Source organism: Typha latifolia, chromosome 1, assembly GCF_019914945.1.
Source record: "Typha latifolia isolate L0001 chromosome 1, TyphaL0001v2, whole genome shotgun sequence".
Taxonomy (NCBI): Eukaryota; Viridiplantae; Streptophyta; class Magnoliopsida; order Poales; family Typhaceae; genus Typha; species Typha latifolia.
In genome coordinates, this window is record NC_133086.1 from 15,389,599 (window position 1) to 15,405,170 (window position 15,572).

The 15,572-nt window shown below is 35.5% G+C and overlaps 1 protein-coding gene across 2 annotated transcripts; it reads right to left on the reverse strand.

The window, feature by feature from the left end:
• Positions 1-2,308: 2,308 nt before the first annotated feature.
• On the reverse strand, positions 2,309-15,362 carry LOC140780341 (uncharacterized). 2 transcript variants are annotated; one of them, XR_012107485.1, is made up of 6 exons: positions 15,133-15,362; positions 13,259-13,329; positions 13,119-13,189; positions 12,501-13,039; positions 12,335-12,425; positions 2,309-2,751 (listed from the first exon to the last, which is right to left on the reverse strand). XR_012107485.1 is itself a non-coding variant. In XM_073125805.1 (6 exons), exons 1-6 carry the CDS (start codon positions 15,272-15,274, stop codon positions 2,665-2,667), a joined length of 984 nt encoding a protein of 327 aa, XP_072981906.1. In that variant the 5' UTR covers positions 15,275-15,338; the 3' UTR covers positions 2,309-2,664. The 2 variants fall into 2 exon arrangements, 1 of the variants encoding a protein (XP_072981906.1); XM_073125805.1 differs by having other exon boundaries at positions 12,518-13,039; positions 15,133-15,338.
• Positions 15,363-15,572: the final 210 nt, after the last annotated feature.

The following is a 15,572-nucleotide window of genomic DNA, read 5'->3' on the forward strand; positions in this document are numbered from 1 at the left end:
TAACTATTACTATTTTTTTATACCAAAAGTCAATAGTTACCTTCTCTACTAATTAAGGGTTGATTCTAACCCTAAGCAATTATTATGAAAAAAATTGCTTAGTAATTTGGTGGCATTTGGTGGCTTAGCTCAACGCTAAATTCGATTTGGTTGATAGCTGCAACGGCTTAGATGAGCAACTCGATAATGCGACAACATTACACATAACTTGAAACCTAGATAAACTTAATATGTTAGTTAAAACTTAGTGAAACTTAAGTGTCTCTATATTTAAAGATGATTAACTCTTTATCTAACTCATATTTAGCCTTTGGATCAAATTTATAATCTCCTGTCATAAGCTAATAGAACTCAACTACTATACTACAATAGTAAACTACAAAAATAAGAACTCAATACACGAGATACTCGTGGTGACCGGTATGGGATAAAAATAAAATAAAAAAGGACTATAAGAGCTTAGTAATACAAGAGAAATTATCGGCTACTGATAGTAGTAAAAGAACATCGAAAGATATTTAAATATTGCCACATCGAACATCCTATTCATGAGAAGATTATAAGTTTTATAAAATGCAGCCAAGGAAATACTATGTTTACATTCAGCTTTTAATATATGTTCCTCTCTATATAATGAACCAAAAAACACCATAATAATACAGAGGAATAAAATGGCCATTTGGTTCATGATATGTTATATTCAAGTCGAAATTGTAAAACGAAAAGCAATTTAAACGTTCCAGATATAACCAGATTTGGGTAACAACCTAACTAAGAAAAGAACCTGCTACAATCAAAGGTTTTGTGAGGTAAATTTTAGGTGCAGATATAGCATGTTATAAGAGTAATAATTTGTTAAAAGGAGATATCATGCAGTTTACATCCTATACAAACTACCAGTTCAGTGCAATAAGATGAATCACATTTAAAAAGAATCTCACGACTATGTAAATTTCTTTAAAAAAGAAATCCAAGAAAAGAGACAAAAGAGATTCAACCTTGGCCATCAACTTAACTAACTAGCTTTCTCGGTCATGGCAGAACTTTGAATTCTAAGAATAAGACGGAAAGAAGGCTACACTAACTACTCTCTCTCATGACTGGTAGTTGTGCAGAGCTAAAAAAATCTATAATTTGACCACCTAATAATAGTGTTGGTCTTGGCCATTAGAGTTCAAGGAATTACTAACATTCTTTGCCAGGAAGAACAAACCTCTCATAAACTCACCATTTATGAAGGCAACAAATGCGCGGTCCATTTGATAGTTTTCAAAATCACAAGTAGACAAGCAAGTAAAATTTTGACTATCACAACAAGCAGAAAGAGAATAGTTATCAAAGTAATCTATAATTAACTCAAATTTGTATTGTTGGATCTGTTTTGCCTTCCTCTACATCTTCTATGACAAACGATCTATAGGATATCATCTCCCTAAGAGGCCCACCATCAATTAAGAAGGTTAAATTCATCTCCAAGGTTCATTTGGCAGTCACGGCCAAATTCCTCATGTCAAATATCCTTAGATTCTTTTACTTGGTTTATTTTTCTTTCCTTTTTAACCACAAATTACTCCAATGTTAGGCATATTTAAATAGACCACCTCCTATTCACTACCATTAGTTCATAATATTTGTTCCTTCTATTTTGTAATAAAATGCCCTGTAGGTGAACTTTTTTCCCTTCAAAGGTAATAAAAGAGGAGAGAGAGAGAGGAGTACTCTAATCAAAAGAAACAAAAGAACAGGAATATCCTGAGAATGTTTTTTATGAACTAATGGTAGCGATCAGGGAGTAATGTTTCGCAAATATACCTAAAAAGCAGTCAACTTGCAAACATGCCAACAGAATATTTTCTGCAGGTTAAACTGTTATTAATGATATGAAAGTAAAGAACCTTCTCTTTCTTTTCCTTAAGTGAACTGTAAGTCAAACTTCTCCCATTGGTAGCATGTCACTATTGCCGACTATAAGCTCCCTCTGAAACATTAGGCATTTCGATTTGCATCATATTGGTTCCCTTGTCTATTAGCAAATTGGAAGATGTAGCAGTTAAAATAATATTAATTTCAGGATGAAGGACTACAAAGTACAAACCATTCAATGAACGTAGACCCACTAGTTCTGTCTGCAATAATGTGATCATACTTATGAACAAATATAATAGTCCCTAAAAGACATTGACATATGTAATGAATAACTCCAAAATAGTCTATAATTTTCAAAGAGAAACAACTTTCATATGATTTACGACTTCAAATGATAGTCTATAGTTTTCATATGAAATTTGAAAACTAATAAATATGCTGATTTACCAAGTCAGAACAATTTTTCGTGTTTCAAGTAACAATTCTCCATGTCAGTTTGGATATATAATAGCTGGGAATGCCATATCCCTTTTAGTTAATATCTTAGCCCATGCTTGTGTTGAAGTGTTCATAGCACAGTGCTTCAAAAGTTATTCCAAACAACAAAACATTTCATGGAAAGCATGAAATTATTCCCTAAATAGGGTGATTGGGTCAAGCTTAGTATAAAAAAAAGAACAAATCAGATGTCTTATCTGGCTTTTAGCTGACTCAGTTGGATCCTTCAATGCACAATCATCAGTTCCATTTGCAGATGAAAGACCAAGCTTCTTATTCAAGAAAATACACCTTCATTAGTCAAGCTCCATATTTAGGTGCCTTCCAAAGCTTAAACGCTACCTCATGCAAAAATCGGTCAGCAAGTATAGCGAGATTTCCCCCATGCTGTGGTGAAACAAGAACTTGACTAAGTTATATGAAACCAGAATAAATAGAAAATAAATCATTTACACAACCAAATGTCATTCTCAGTTCAGGTTTATATTGGCATAGGTCTTTATATTAGGATTTATGAATTTTCCCCTAAATAAAACATCTCTTTTTTTACCACAAAAGAGATGAAACAAGATTCCATGGAATGACTGGATAGTGATTTATTGTGGTATCAGCTTAATGAACTATGGCATTGCAGTTTTGCATTCATGTAAGATCTTGATATGTTTTGGACCTACTATGCCATGCTCAGTTTAGCTAACTCTCCTCTACTGTACAATTTTAAGCAGTCAACCACAATCTTCACATGGTATACCTATTGTCTCACTTCCTAAAGATCACAACTGCAGATTTCGTTGGTCTTTAAAACTAATGCTCTACAGTACTTTTCTAGTCTCAGTTGCTTTTTGTTACCTCCAATATAAATTGACTAAACAATGTGCCTACCACCAAACCACTAATATTTGACTCGTTCATTAAAGCAACTCCCACCAAAATTTATTCCAGGCTGTTCACCTTGCATATAAACTAGAACTCGTGACCTTGTCAAAAGCATTCTGTTAGTTCCATAATTAGCAATTCATGCTGCATCTGATCTCTTCCAATGTCATATATAATGTGAATTCAATGATAAGATTCATAACAAGAACATAAAGTAGCAAGAAGTAAAGAAACAAAGAAAAGACCAAGGGGTCCCTCCATCCAACAGTTAATAAAATAAAGATTAGAACAAAGAAACAATCGTGGAATCCCTTCGTCCATAAATCAAATGAAATCAGATGTGGAGAAGGATTTTAGATTGAGATTTCTGATAGGTGAACTTGGATGTTGAAACTTCCAATCTTAAACTCAAGGATGGCCATGCCAGGTGTGTGCTGGTCGGCATGAGTATATGCTGATCTCGTGCCGATGTGGAACCAATTTTTTTACTTTTGCTTATTTCTATCGATCATCATTAAACAATTTTAATATTATTCTTGTGTCGACAAATAAAGTCATTATCAACAATATGATTGAAGATTATCAATAATATTTAACGCAACATTCTTATGTTATTCCTGTGCCAGCAAATAAAGTCTTTAATTATTTTCGTCATTCTACGTTCAACTAGATATTAGTTTAAATTACTAAACTATTATTAATTAATATTTTGTGTTGAATGATATCATGTGTTTAATATGAAATGTTCAATCATTAATATAATTTTTAATAAATATATTTAATCATATTTGCATTGAATAATATTTATATCTGATTAATGCTATATGTTTAATAAAATAGGTTTACATAAATAACCTAAAAATAATACTATAATGTAGGTTTTTAACTTTTAATACATATATTCAAACAAAAAAACTAAAGATTGATGTGCCGAAGACCCAAATATGTTTTAATATTCTAATTTTTTTATTAAAAAATATATGAAATACGTGCTAGTGGCGCACAAACCCATGCCGACTAGCATGTGCCTTTAGCACGACCATTGTTGTTCCAAATTAGTTGCCCTTTGATCTTTTAAACAAGAATGGCACAAGAATAAGCTAAGTAATCAACTTTCCTAAGATGGCATTCCCTTTTCTATCGTATGTCCTCAAGCTTATCCTCTACTTAATGAGAGATCAAGATTTGAACAATTCTATCTCCAATTATTACTGTGCTCCTATTGTAACTTCTTGATCTTCCTAGTCTCTTTTAGGATCTATTGTTTCTTGCAAAGTGGCTATCAGTCAATAACTTATAAGGAAAAATTTGGTGCTTAATCTAGTTTAAAGTTTGAAGACGGGAACAGGATATTAATTCATATAAATCTAAGACAATGTCATTCAGTTTGTTCCTCATTTATCTGTTCAACTTTTATGAGGGTATATATGTGTACGCATAATGATTGTCTACTTGTGAATCATTTGAGCTTTTACATGCTTTGCTTTAACTGCTGTTGCATTAAATGATTTTATTGGCCACATTACCACAATATATAACCAATAACTGATTCTTTTGTGCAGAAAACCATATAACTTTTTAAGGTGAATTCGCATACAAAAGTTATGCGGATAAGCAAGAAATGGATCAAGCAGATCCAACTTGATCCAATTTGCAGGAAGCCTCACCCTAGGACTTTTGGCCAGACAAAAGGCCAACAATTGATTATGGTACATTGATAAATTTGAAAAAAGAAATTTAGATGAAGAGTTTAAGATGCACCAAAATGTGTTAAATCTGAAGGCCATGGAATTATTTCCCCAAAACTTATAGGTAGTCTTCACTTGGAAAACAACATTTCTAATTGCAAAAGAGTTAGTAGCTTGTCATTTATTGGCAAATAGCGTGATACAATTACATACTAAGCTTTTAAACATTGGCATGATTTTAAGCAAAAGCTCTTTTTATATAGAAGAACTTGGCTCTGCTCATCTGGTATTTCTACTTCTGCACCTTGGAAAGCACTTAAAATAACTTGTGAGCACATTAGCTCAAAAAGTGTATAGTTTATACACTCTTTCTTGCTCTTAAACATTTAGCATAAGTCCTTCTCTGGCCCAATAATTATTTACATACAGCACTAATCAGGAAGTATCATATGCAGTTCCAAAATATGACACTATCACCATGCCAAATCTTAGTTGATTTTCATATAGTTCAAAGGTATCCTGCAATGCTTGCATGAAGAGGACCTTGAGAACCTACCAATAAGCCCCTTCGCTTTCTCTCCTAGCATGCATCTTTTAGATACACTATTAGTCAAGTAATGATATAAGTGTCGTATGGCCTTCTTAGCAATGTATTAAAAGGCAGTCGCAGGTTGTAGGCGATCATCCCACCGCTTGGTGCCTAGGCGAAAAGTAGGCGCCAAGATGGTCTAACATTTTTAATATATAAAAAATAAAAAATAATTGCATATGATATATATTATATATATTATAATTAATAAAGCATATATAAAAATTTTAATAATAATTTACAACAATAGAAAGAAAAAATCACAAATTAACTATGTGTGTGTGTGTGTGTGTGTGTATATATATATATATATGTGGAGCATGACAACTTATCCTACCATTTCTCCTCTCTATATTGAGAACCACAGTGCTTTAAAAAGAGAAGTGGTGGGTTCCCAAAACAAAGGGAAAAAAATGAGAAATGGATTTCCAAGACATAAAGAGAGAAAAGAAGTAGAAGTGAATGGAGAAGATGAGCCTTTACTCTCCACTTCTGAAGTGGACAATGGCGATAAGCACGTGGCCTCTCCACTCTCACTCTCGTAAGCTCTCTCTTGCCACACTGCTTGCTGCCATCATCCATTGATAATCACTTGGGAAACAATTGAAAGAGGAGAGATAAATTTAGGGCCGTTCAGCCCGCCAAGTGACTTGTTGGCCTGCCAAGTGATGGTCGCCTTCCCTGTTAACAAGGTCAATGCATCGCCTCACCAACACCGCCACCTTAAATGCCTTTCAATACATTGCTTCTTAGAAGTGTGATTCATCTAAAAATCAACTTTCTGACTTCATAGAAGTGTAATTGTCTTTGAAAAAGGTAGTTATATGATATATGGTGATTTAAATGAAAAACCTATCCAAGGATGTGGGGATACTTATGATTTATTATTACCTAAGTAACCGCGCAAGCTAATGTTGCAAAAAAATAATGATTGGTTGAAAAAGGGAGTATATAGTTAACCTAGATGAAAGAAAAAGGAATAAAAGAAGAAGAAAGGACAATACAAGATCTTTGTTGACTTAAGTTAATTTGCTTACATTAATGCAATAAATTTGTAGCAAAGTTTGAAGGTCATGCAATAGAATTAAGTATAAATAAGAATAAGCAAAACTTAGAACGAGAATAATCAACATACATGTTTTGATATCCAAGTGCTTAAGCAGCTTATCAAGTATATTTCATGCTAAACATACAAACTATAAGGTATCTTAGTTTTGTAGATGCCATGTGATTTCAGTTTGCCTAAGCCCTATGTGGAAGCGGCTAACGCAAAGTGGTCAAGCAACCCTATTTGGGGCTATCAAAATAAACGAGCAGCTTGGGTTCAACTCAATTGAGGCTCGAGTTAGGTTCATAATTAATTTTGAGCTAACGCTAAACCAAAGCTGGCTCATAGGGGTGCTTATGGATCGGATCGGGTCTGGCCCGAACAAAATAAAATCGGACTTGGGCTTGACAAGGTCTGGCCAGTTCATTCCTAGACTAGTATTGGACCGGGTCTAGGCTCAGGTCGGGTTCAAGTATTCTGACTCTATACAGTCCATGCCCATGTTATTGAGCAGGCTAATTGTGAACAGACGAGCATACCATGTCTAATTGAATCTAAATATTGGAAAAAATATTTTTATATAGTAGAATATTTTCTAAAAGCCTAGAAATAATACTTTTATATGATTCAAAATTTTCTAAATGTTCTCTCTCATAATTGTTTCCAATCTCGACCAAGTTAGTCACAATCAAATTTTGTGATTGTTGTTAATGCTCTCTCATGAGCACAATAATTGAAACATATATTTAACATTTAAGGAATATAAGCAATTAAATAAGATTTAAAGAATTTAAATGTAATCTAATAGACATAAATTAAACTAATTGCAAACAAACATAGCTCAAAAGATGGGTCATTATCTATGGGCCTCATGGACGAACTAGACACTATGGGCTCGGGCCGATCCGGGCTTGGACATGGGTTGACCCTAAGCTAGTCCAATAGACTTTTAGGTCAGGCTGGGTCCAAAGTAGGCTTGGGACGGGCTATGGCCTTATTTTATTAGGTTGGACATGGACAAGCTTTGGGTTCACGGGCTTTTTGAGCATCCCTACTAGCTCACTAAGACTCAGGTCGATAAACTCGAATTAATTCTATATATTAATAATATATTTATTGTGTATAATTTATGATCATTAGGTCTAAGATCCAATGGTTTATATCTCTCCTAGAATTAAAAACAACTCCAATAGCCCACAACCAACCCAAGCCAACCTAAATTCCAAATTACCTCTATAGGTCCCAAATCCTCTCTTTCATTTCTCATCATACCCCAAATCCACTCTATAGGTATAAGATCCAATGGTTTATATCTCTCCTAGAATTAAAAACAACTCCAATAGCCCACAACCAACCCAAGCCAACCTAAATTCCAAATTACCTCTATAGGTCCCAAATCCTCTCTTTCATTTCTCATCCTACCCCAAATCCACTCCTCTTTCATGACCCTATTGACCTTCTCCTCCTCTAAGACTCTGTTAGACTCCTCCATCGATCTCCTCCAACTCCACCACCATATAATGCAAGGTGTGTTGCAAGCAGGAGGACACCTAAGAGTTTCGCTTAGGGTGGTATAAATAGGGGCCTCATTGGCGAAGATGTTTTGAGAGTTTATATAAGGAGAGCAACATGGTGGAGATCCGGCGATGTCAACGCTGGATATGGCATGGCTATTCGAGTTGGTTAAGTGATGGGTCTCGTTGGGCCAAATTTTTTGTGAATGCAAGTTTTCGTAGATATACGTGAAGAAGATAGTGACTATGAAAGTTGGTTGGATTCATTTTGGGGGAAAAAAAGCTGAGGAAGTAACAATGGTTTTCTTGTACAAAGCTCATTCAAAGTTTGGCTTGGTTTGGGTAGAGCCAAGCTCGAAAATATTTTCGAGCCGAGCCTGAGCATAAGTCGACTCACTCAGGCTCAGCTCATTTACACCCCTACCCCATGTCTATGGAAGCTAGTTTTGACTGATCCACGGCCAAAACTAGTCTAGTGATTGGTTTTGACCTGGTATCAACTAGATCAACCCATACCCGATTAGTATCGGGTCGGCATTAGCTGTATTGACCGAAACAGACCAAACTCACCGAAACTGTGAGAGAAAAAGGGAGAATGAGAGTGAGAGAGAAAGAGAGGGCAGAGTGCTCATCGGAGAGAGAGAGAAAGAGAGAGGAAATAAAGAAAAAAAATAGCATATTTGAGGTCGTCGAAGGTCGATAGAGCTGGATCTGGTGTTGGAAGAGTTTTGGGACATTGATGGAGGCCGGAACTATGTCGTAGAAGCATCGGCTTAGGAGAGAAAGGAAGTGGGAGAGGAAAAGTGAGAGGGTAAGAACCAGGAAAAAAAATAAAAATAAAATTTAGGGGTTGAGAGAGGAGGATGCATGTGCTCTGCGCGTGTAGCCCCTCCCCTCTCCCTCTCCAACACGCGACAAGCAGTCGCAATTATCTCACTAAATCCGAATCTAGTTTGGATTTGATCTTTTAACCTATAAATTAAAATCATAATCCTCTCTCTCTCTGCTTAACCACCTCAGCCCCCTTCTCTCTCTCTTCTTCCTCCCATCTTTCGCTTTCTTCTTTCTCACCGTCGGAGTCACGCCGTAGAATCGGCCTGCCGAAGCGCTGCCGAAGCCATCGGAGACCACCACGTGACTCCTTGGTAAGCCCTCTCCTACCCCTCGAATTTAATTTCAGTTTAATAAGGTAAAACAAAAATACCTAAATTTGTGAGATTTCGGCTTCGCCGGCAACTCACGCCGGCCGGCGGCTTCGGGCTGTTGCTGCTCATGCTCAAGGGCTCCAAACAGTCATAGGATGAATGAGAAATTTCCTATAATGAATGAGAAATTTCCTAGGTGAATCTAACTTCTCTCAACGGTTAGTGGAGAAGACAGAGTGTGTTGATCACATAGTGATACCATCTGATGACCCTAACCGAATCAGCTATGAAGAAAAGTCCCGAGCGTCATCTCGAGGTGACTTCTAGTTGATGTGGATCCACAGGGTTTAGACCCATTGAGACATATGATAGTATAAATATTGAAAAGATGTTAATATGTTAAAACCGTGTAAGATTTCAAGTTGTGACTCTCTCTATTGTTATCATTATTATTATTTAAAGAGCATGCCTATTACATATTGTTATGTATATTGTTGCTTTTAGTTAAATTTTATTCAGCATTATTATGATTAAAAATTTATTTGGTTTTCGAGTGGATTCCACTCACTGAGCTATAGTTGTTGGCTCATGAATTCTTTTTTTTTGTATTTATTTATCTATCTCAGGTAATAGTCAACAGGGCGACTGAGCGAGATGTACCCGAACTCCACCTCCACTTAGGACTGAGCGAGATGTACCCGAACTCCACCTCCACTTAGGACTGAGCGAGATGTACCCGGACTCCACCTCCACTTAGGATTCACCTATTTACTTTCCCGCTCTTTTAGATTTTATGCTTTAGATTAGAAGTTTTATTTATTTCGTTCAAAGACTATAAAACATTAACAGTGTTTTATGTTTATTGCAATTAGTTTAAATTTAATAAAGCAGATCTTCATTTTATTTATTTATTTTGCCATCGTACACGTAAAAAGTACTAATAAAGCTTCGTGTGTCTCAAGCATATTGAGATGCATGGCTGGTCATGATTCCTATTTCGGGTCGTGACAGAGAGTGCTAAGGGGGAGAGAGAGGAGGGAGTCAGAGAAGGAGAATGAGAAGGAGATGGTTTGGAGGGGGTTGGAAAGGAAGGATTTTGTGGGAGAGGGATTTTCATTTAAGGAGAGAATTATAAGGAGAGGGTAGAGATAGAGATCGAGAAAATATTAATTATAATTTTTTAAACTTCATATTTGAATAATTTATATTTATATCTTCTTATTATTTTTTCTATATTTAATAATTATTTAAGATACAGACTGATATCGCCGATACTGTCGATACGTATCTCTTTCGGATGGCCGATTCGGATTCTAATATTCTGAACCTTGCCCCTATCCACGTATATGGCTACATATATACAGGTGCATGAACTACTTTTTAGAACACATTATTTTTTCTATCATATATTCTTACATATTCGACATATTCAGAACATTTTTGACACACTAAACATTCACCTAATATTGATTGATAGGATATTTTAAAAAGGCAAAAAGTGGTTACAACATACACCCATTACTTTGGATTGACAGTATAATGAGAACGGGCAATAAAGAAAATATAATGATAGAACTAAAGAGACATGATTAAAGTGAATAATATCTTATGTCTTTCAACCATCACAAAGCCCTTCTAATGGATATCTATGTGCCTTCTATGTCTACACTAGGTACCAGAAGAAGAGCCAACTAGTGAAATCTCTTTCAATGGATGATAAACTAAACCAATTCCAGGGTCATATTATAAGTTTGTACTGCCATCAGCTTCCTACAGCACCCATACATTTTGCCAGTTTCTCTAAATCTACTTTCCTTTGTCTTTTTTGCCAATTGACTTCTGTTCATACATCAACTTTAACTGAAGAGAAGAATATTGTAAGATACCTATAAGACCAGTGAAGCTTTATATTTCTAAATGTTGGGTAATTTGGTGATATATTCTGAATAGAAGTAACTAGAATGAGAAGGTTGAGATGGATACTTCGTGTTTTAGGGAAAACTATTATCTTTATGGCTAGTGTGGAATAGCATCAATGTGAGATCCAGATGTAGGGAGAAAAGAGATTACGTATATGTGCACCCATAAGAAGAAATGATTCACATGTGAAAAGCAACACAAAGGTGGACTAAAAAGACTTGGCTAGAGCCCACTAGAAGAGAGTTGAATTAAGATAAAGAAAAAGGACCATGTAACCAACCCTTTGCAGATGTCTTATAAATAACCATATGTCTGCTCTCATATGCACCCATCTATCTAGTTTTATATCTAGCTTCACACATATTGCCTCACTCTACAGTTAATCTGCTTCTACAACGCAGCTGACCACTTGCTTTTAAATTGTACTTGCACTTTATCTATTCCTACTTGTGTCTTTCTTATGGTTCTGCGCAAATTTACACTGGTATTAACTACTTTGAAATTCATGTGACCACTTATTGTTTCATTCCACAAAGAGTACATGGATTTTGGTTGATATGTTACAAAAGTGACATACTTCATTTGTCATAGTTGGAAGAGACAATCCGAGCACTGATCTTACACAAAGATATTATGCATTCCACAAAAATATGCAGCAAAACTCTCATCTTCATCAAAACTATTTTATAGGAATTTATATATAAGTTATCTTGTGATACAAGAAGAAAGCAGATAATGGGATTACAGTCAAACACTTTGCATTAACAATGCTATTATCTATTAGAGGTTTCTTGGAGAAGCGTATAACAAGCCTTTAATCTATCTCAAGGACAAGTATCTCCTAGCTTGCTTATTACCAAACTTCTCTATATCTCGTATGGTTCATAAGAAAGATTACACCATTCAGGACAGATCCTACAACCTTTGAATTAATAAGTGGTTTCTACGACTCGACAATTCCACAAATTGTATTTTGAACAATCACAAACTGTTAATCATCATTTCAAGTAGAACTGCAGAAAAATCTCTTCTCTCACGTGACTAACAGCATGAAAATCTGAATAGCCATTAAAGATCATTCCGAAGAAAAGGAACAGAAAACAAATTCAAACTAAAAGGAAACTATACTTGTTTAAGATGTATCCAATTCATCATTATACATGCATTACAACAGAACTTAAATTGCATACCTTTATAAATTCATCAAAGGAAAATGTCTTGGCCATATCCCTGCGGGTTACTCCGTCTTGCCACTGAGCAAAAAGCATTGGATGATGATGCCTACATGATGTAAGTAAATCAACATGCAGGTAATATAATGGTGAATGGAACCAAATTTTTTAGACTGTTCCGGACCTTTTGTATTATCTTACCTGACGTCCTTCAAAGGATTTCCCCCTTTCATTGTGTAACTCTGAGGTGGGCGATACAAAGATAAGTCAGAATTTGTTTCTGTTAAAGAGTTTGAAATCAATGAGAACAGCTCCTCTGTCTCAGAAACAGTTCCATAGCTTAAGATAATGGAGAGGTGTAGACGAGAAGCAATAGCCAATTCAGGCTGAGCAACTTGCACAATTCCACCTACTAATTTGTCCAGCCAATCTACATCAGTTTTGCCGACTATAGTTCCTTTCTGACTTTTTGTTTTTTCCATAGTTATATGTAAGAACACTATATCAAACTCAAATTTTTCTAGAACATCCCCTCCTGAAAATCCTAAAAGCTTTAGTAACTCAGTTGCCATTTGTAAGTCATCAGTGGTTCTCTGAAGCTCCTCAGAAGAATCAGATTTTTCAATCAAGCCATCAATTTTGAAAACACTAAAACCAAGGTTTGCTGCAAAAGTTCTAACGCCAGTGCAACTTGAAAATACAGCAGCTCTCAATCCCATAAACCTGAAGTTGAACAAATAACAACGAACTTAGTAAGGACCAACAAGCTTAAGATATCACAAATCCTTGCTACTTATTGCACCTTTCTGATATTCTCGGGATTGAAGATTCCTTTAGACCAACAACAGCATTTGCTTGGGAATGCTGCTCAGTCTGAAACACCTAGATGTTAGAGGCAATCATAATTTGTTTCTTATCAAGAGACAAGAATAGGAATCTCACTGTTGCAGTATAGAAATCAAATGCATCCAGTAGCTGTGCTAATTCTCGAACTGCTCTATCATCTTCAGTTTCTGAAATTTAATCCAAACAAAATTTCACGTAAGGAACACAATAGACAAAATAGATCTTATACGACTACAACTAACTTTTGTTGATTAGGTATCTACTAAGAATGAAATGTGGATGCACAAATAAATACGTTACATGCTCCACTTAGCTGCCACAAATGAATTATAGAAAAAGCACCATTATGAAAAGTAAATGACATAATGTAACGCCTTAATGAACAAAGTCATATATTTTCTGATTATAAATAATTTTAGAGACACTTCACCATCTAAATTTATACCAGAAACATTCTAATAAATTTCCAGTGGTTATCTGAGCATGTCAGGAATCTTAGGATTAAACGCTGGTATATTTACTTATATTTTCTCTTAATGGTGCCAAAAAGAGGTCGTTTGGATATTGTCTTGCTGAAGATTTGGTTTGGCTTCTGACCCCTAAAAGGAAAAATATTTCGGCTGAAATGTATGGTTTTGATTGATAGTGGTTCAAAATCAAAGTCAAAACCAACACTCTTATTAGTTTTGGCCATAAACTCTAAATTCTGGCCTTAGTTTTGAATAAATTTCAGCATGAACTATTCAGATTCAGTCAAAACTTCAAACAGTGAGGGGCTCCAATCACCTGTATTGATAAAGGTGATCAGATATATTCACATGTATCACACAAAGAATTGTCGTGCCGGATGGCACACCCCATATTGATGACATAGGCACCTGGCATGGGGAGTGTTGTCAATGGGACAACTTCGTGGCAGATCATACTGAACGGCACGCCTAAGTGTCAATTCGTGTTGAGCCCATAGGATGTTACAGGTAACATACGTACAGTATCGAGCGGCTTGCATTATGTGTTGCCCAAGACCCATTAAGTTAGCATCAACACATTTCCCAAATAGAGAGTGGGAGTTAGAGAAGAAGAAATTATCAAGAGAGATCTAAGAGGAATTTAAGATTTTTCTTCAAATCCTATCAAAAGGTAAATTTCCTTCCATTCTCTTAACTATTTTATTTGTTTTACACTTTAGAAATCAATTTGTGTCCACACATGATAAATCTAGCTTAACATCGGAAGATCTATCATTTCTAAGAGTCATTCTACATAGATCTAGTATATCGTAAAAAGCACTCTTCAAAATGTAGGAATCAACAGGGAAATTTGATTTTCCCCTACAATTTGTCCCAAAATTTAAAAAATCTAATATTAGTATGTCAAATTCCATTCAAATTAGATCAAAGCTCCCAGCTCTATGCCATCAATAGATTGACACTGGTAATTAGATTGTCTATGTGAAACTAGCACTATAATAAACACAATATATTACTTCCAAAATCAGAACTCCAAATTTCTCTATACTGAGTCCGCATTGATCGAGATCATGCTTAATTGGCGATTCATAGCTTGTTCTATCTCATCATATTCTATCCACTCTGTTGTGGGATTGAATTTTCTAAGCATCCCATATGTCACTCGTACCCAAGGTAGAATGCATCAATTATCATCGAATAAGCAAGGAATTACCCATTAAGCCCATTCCCTCGGTCAATGCAACAACGTCCGATCTCCCAAAGCATTTGACGTGCCAAAAGGAGAATTTTTCAGAAGAATAAAAATCAGTTCTTACCCGAAGATCAAATTTTGACCGCAGTTCCACGATCACCGCCGCACAAATCGTGATCTTTAGTATTTCCCAAAATCTAAAAACTACCTTTTCCCCAATCGAATAAAAGAGCACACACAAAAAAAAAAAAAAAACAGAACAACAAAATAAAGCGAGGAGATGAAGGGAGAGAGAGAGAGATGAGCACCCTCGGGAGGAGGTTTTCTGAGGGAAAGGAAACCACAGGAGGCGCGAGAAGCGACGGAGTGGAGATTGGTGTGAGAAGGGGAGACGAGAGAAGCGTGGCCGTCGCCGTACACCACCAATGCTCGGCTTGGTCTGTCCGCCATCTTTCGCTTTCGCCTTCTATGAGATTATACCTCACTTTTATTCTACTTTTATTCCGTAGGTGATGAATATAGGGGAAGTGATAATGCAGCGATTAGTATGAAAAAGCTCCTCTTTTTACCAGTTTTTACCTCTTAGTATTCGAACAAGTAAATTTAGATTTTTTTTTTAAACTTATTTAGCCCGTCATTTAAGAAATAACTTTTTTTTTATTTTATAATACAACTTCTTATTTCAGAATAATAACTAAATATTATAATAACATCATTCTAGACTATAAATACTATTTATCAAAATTAC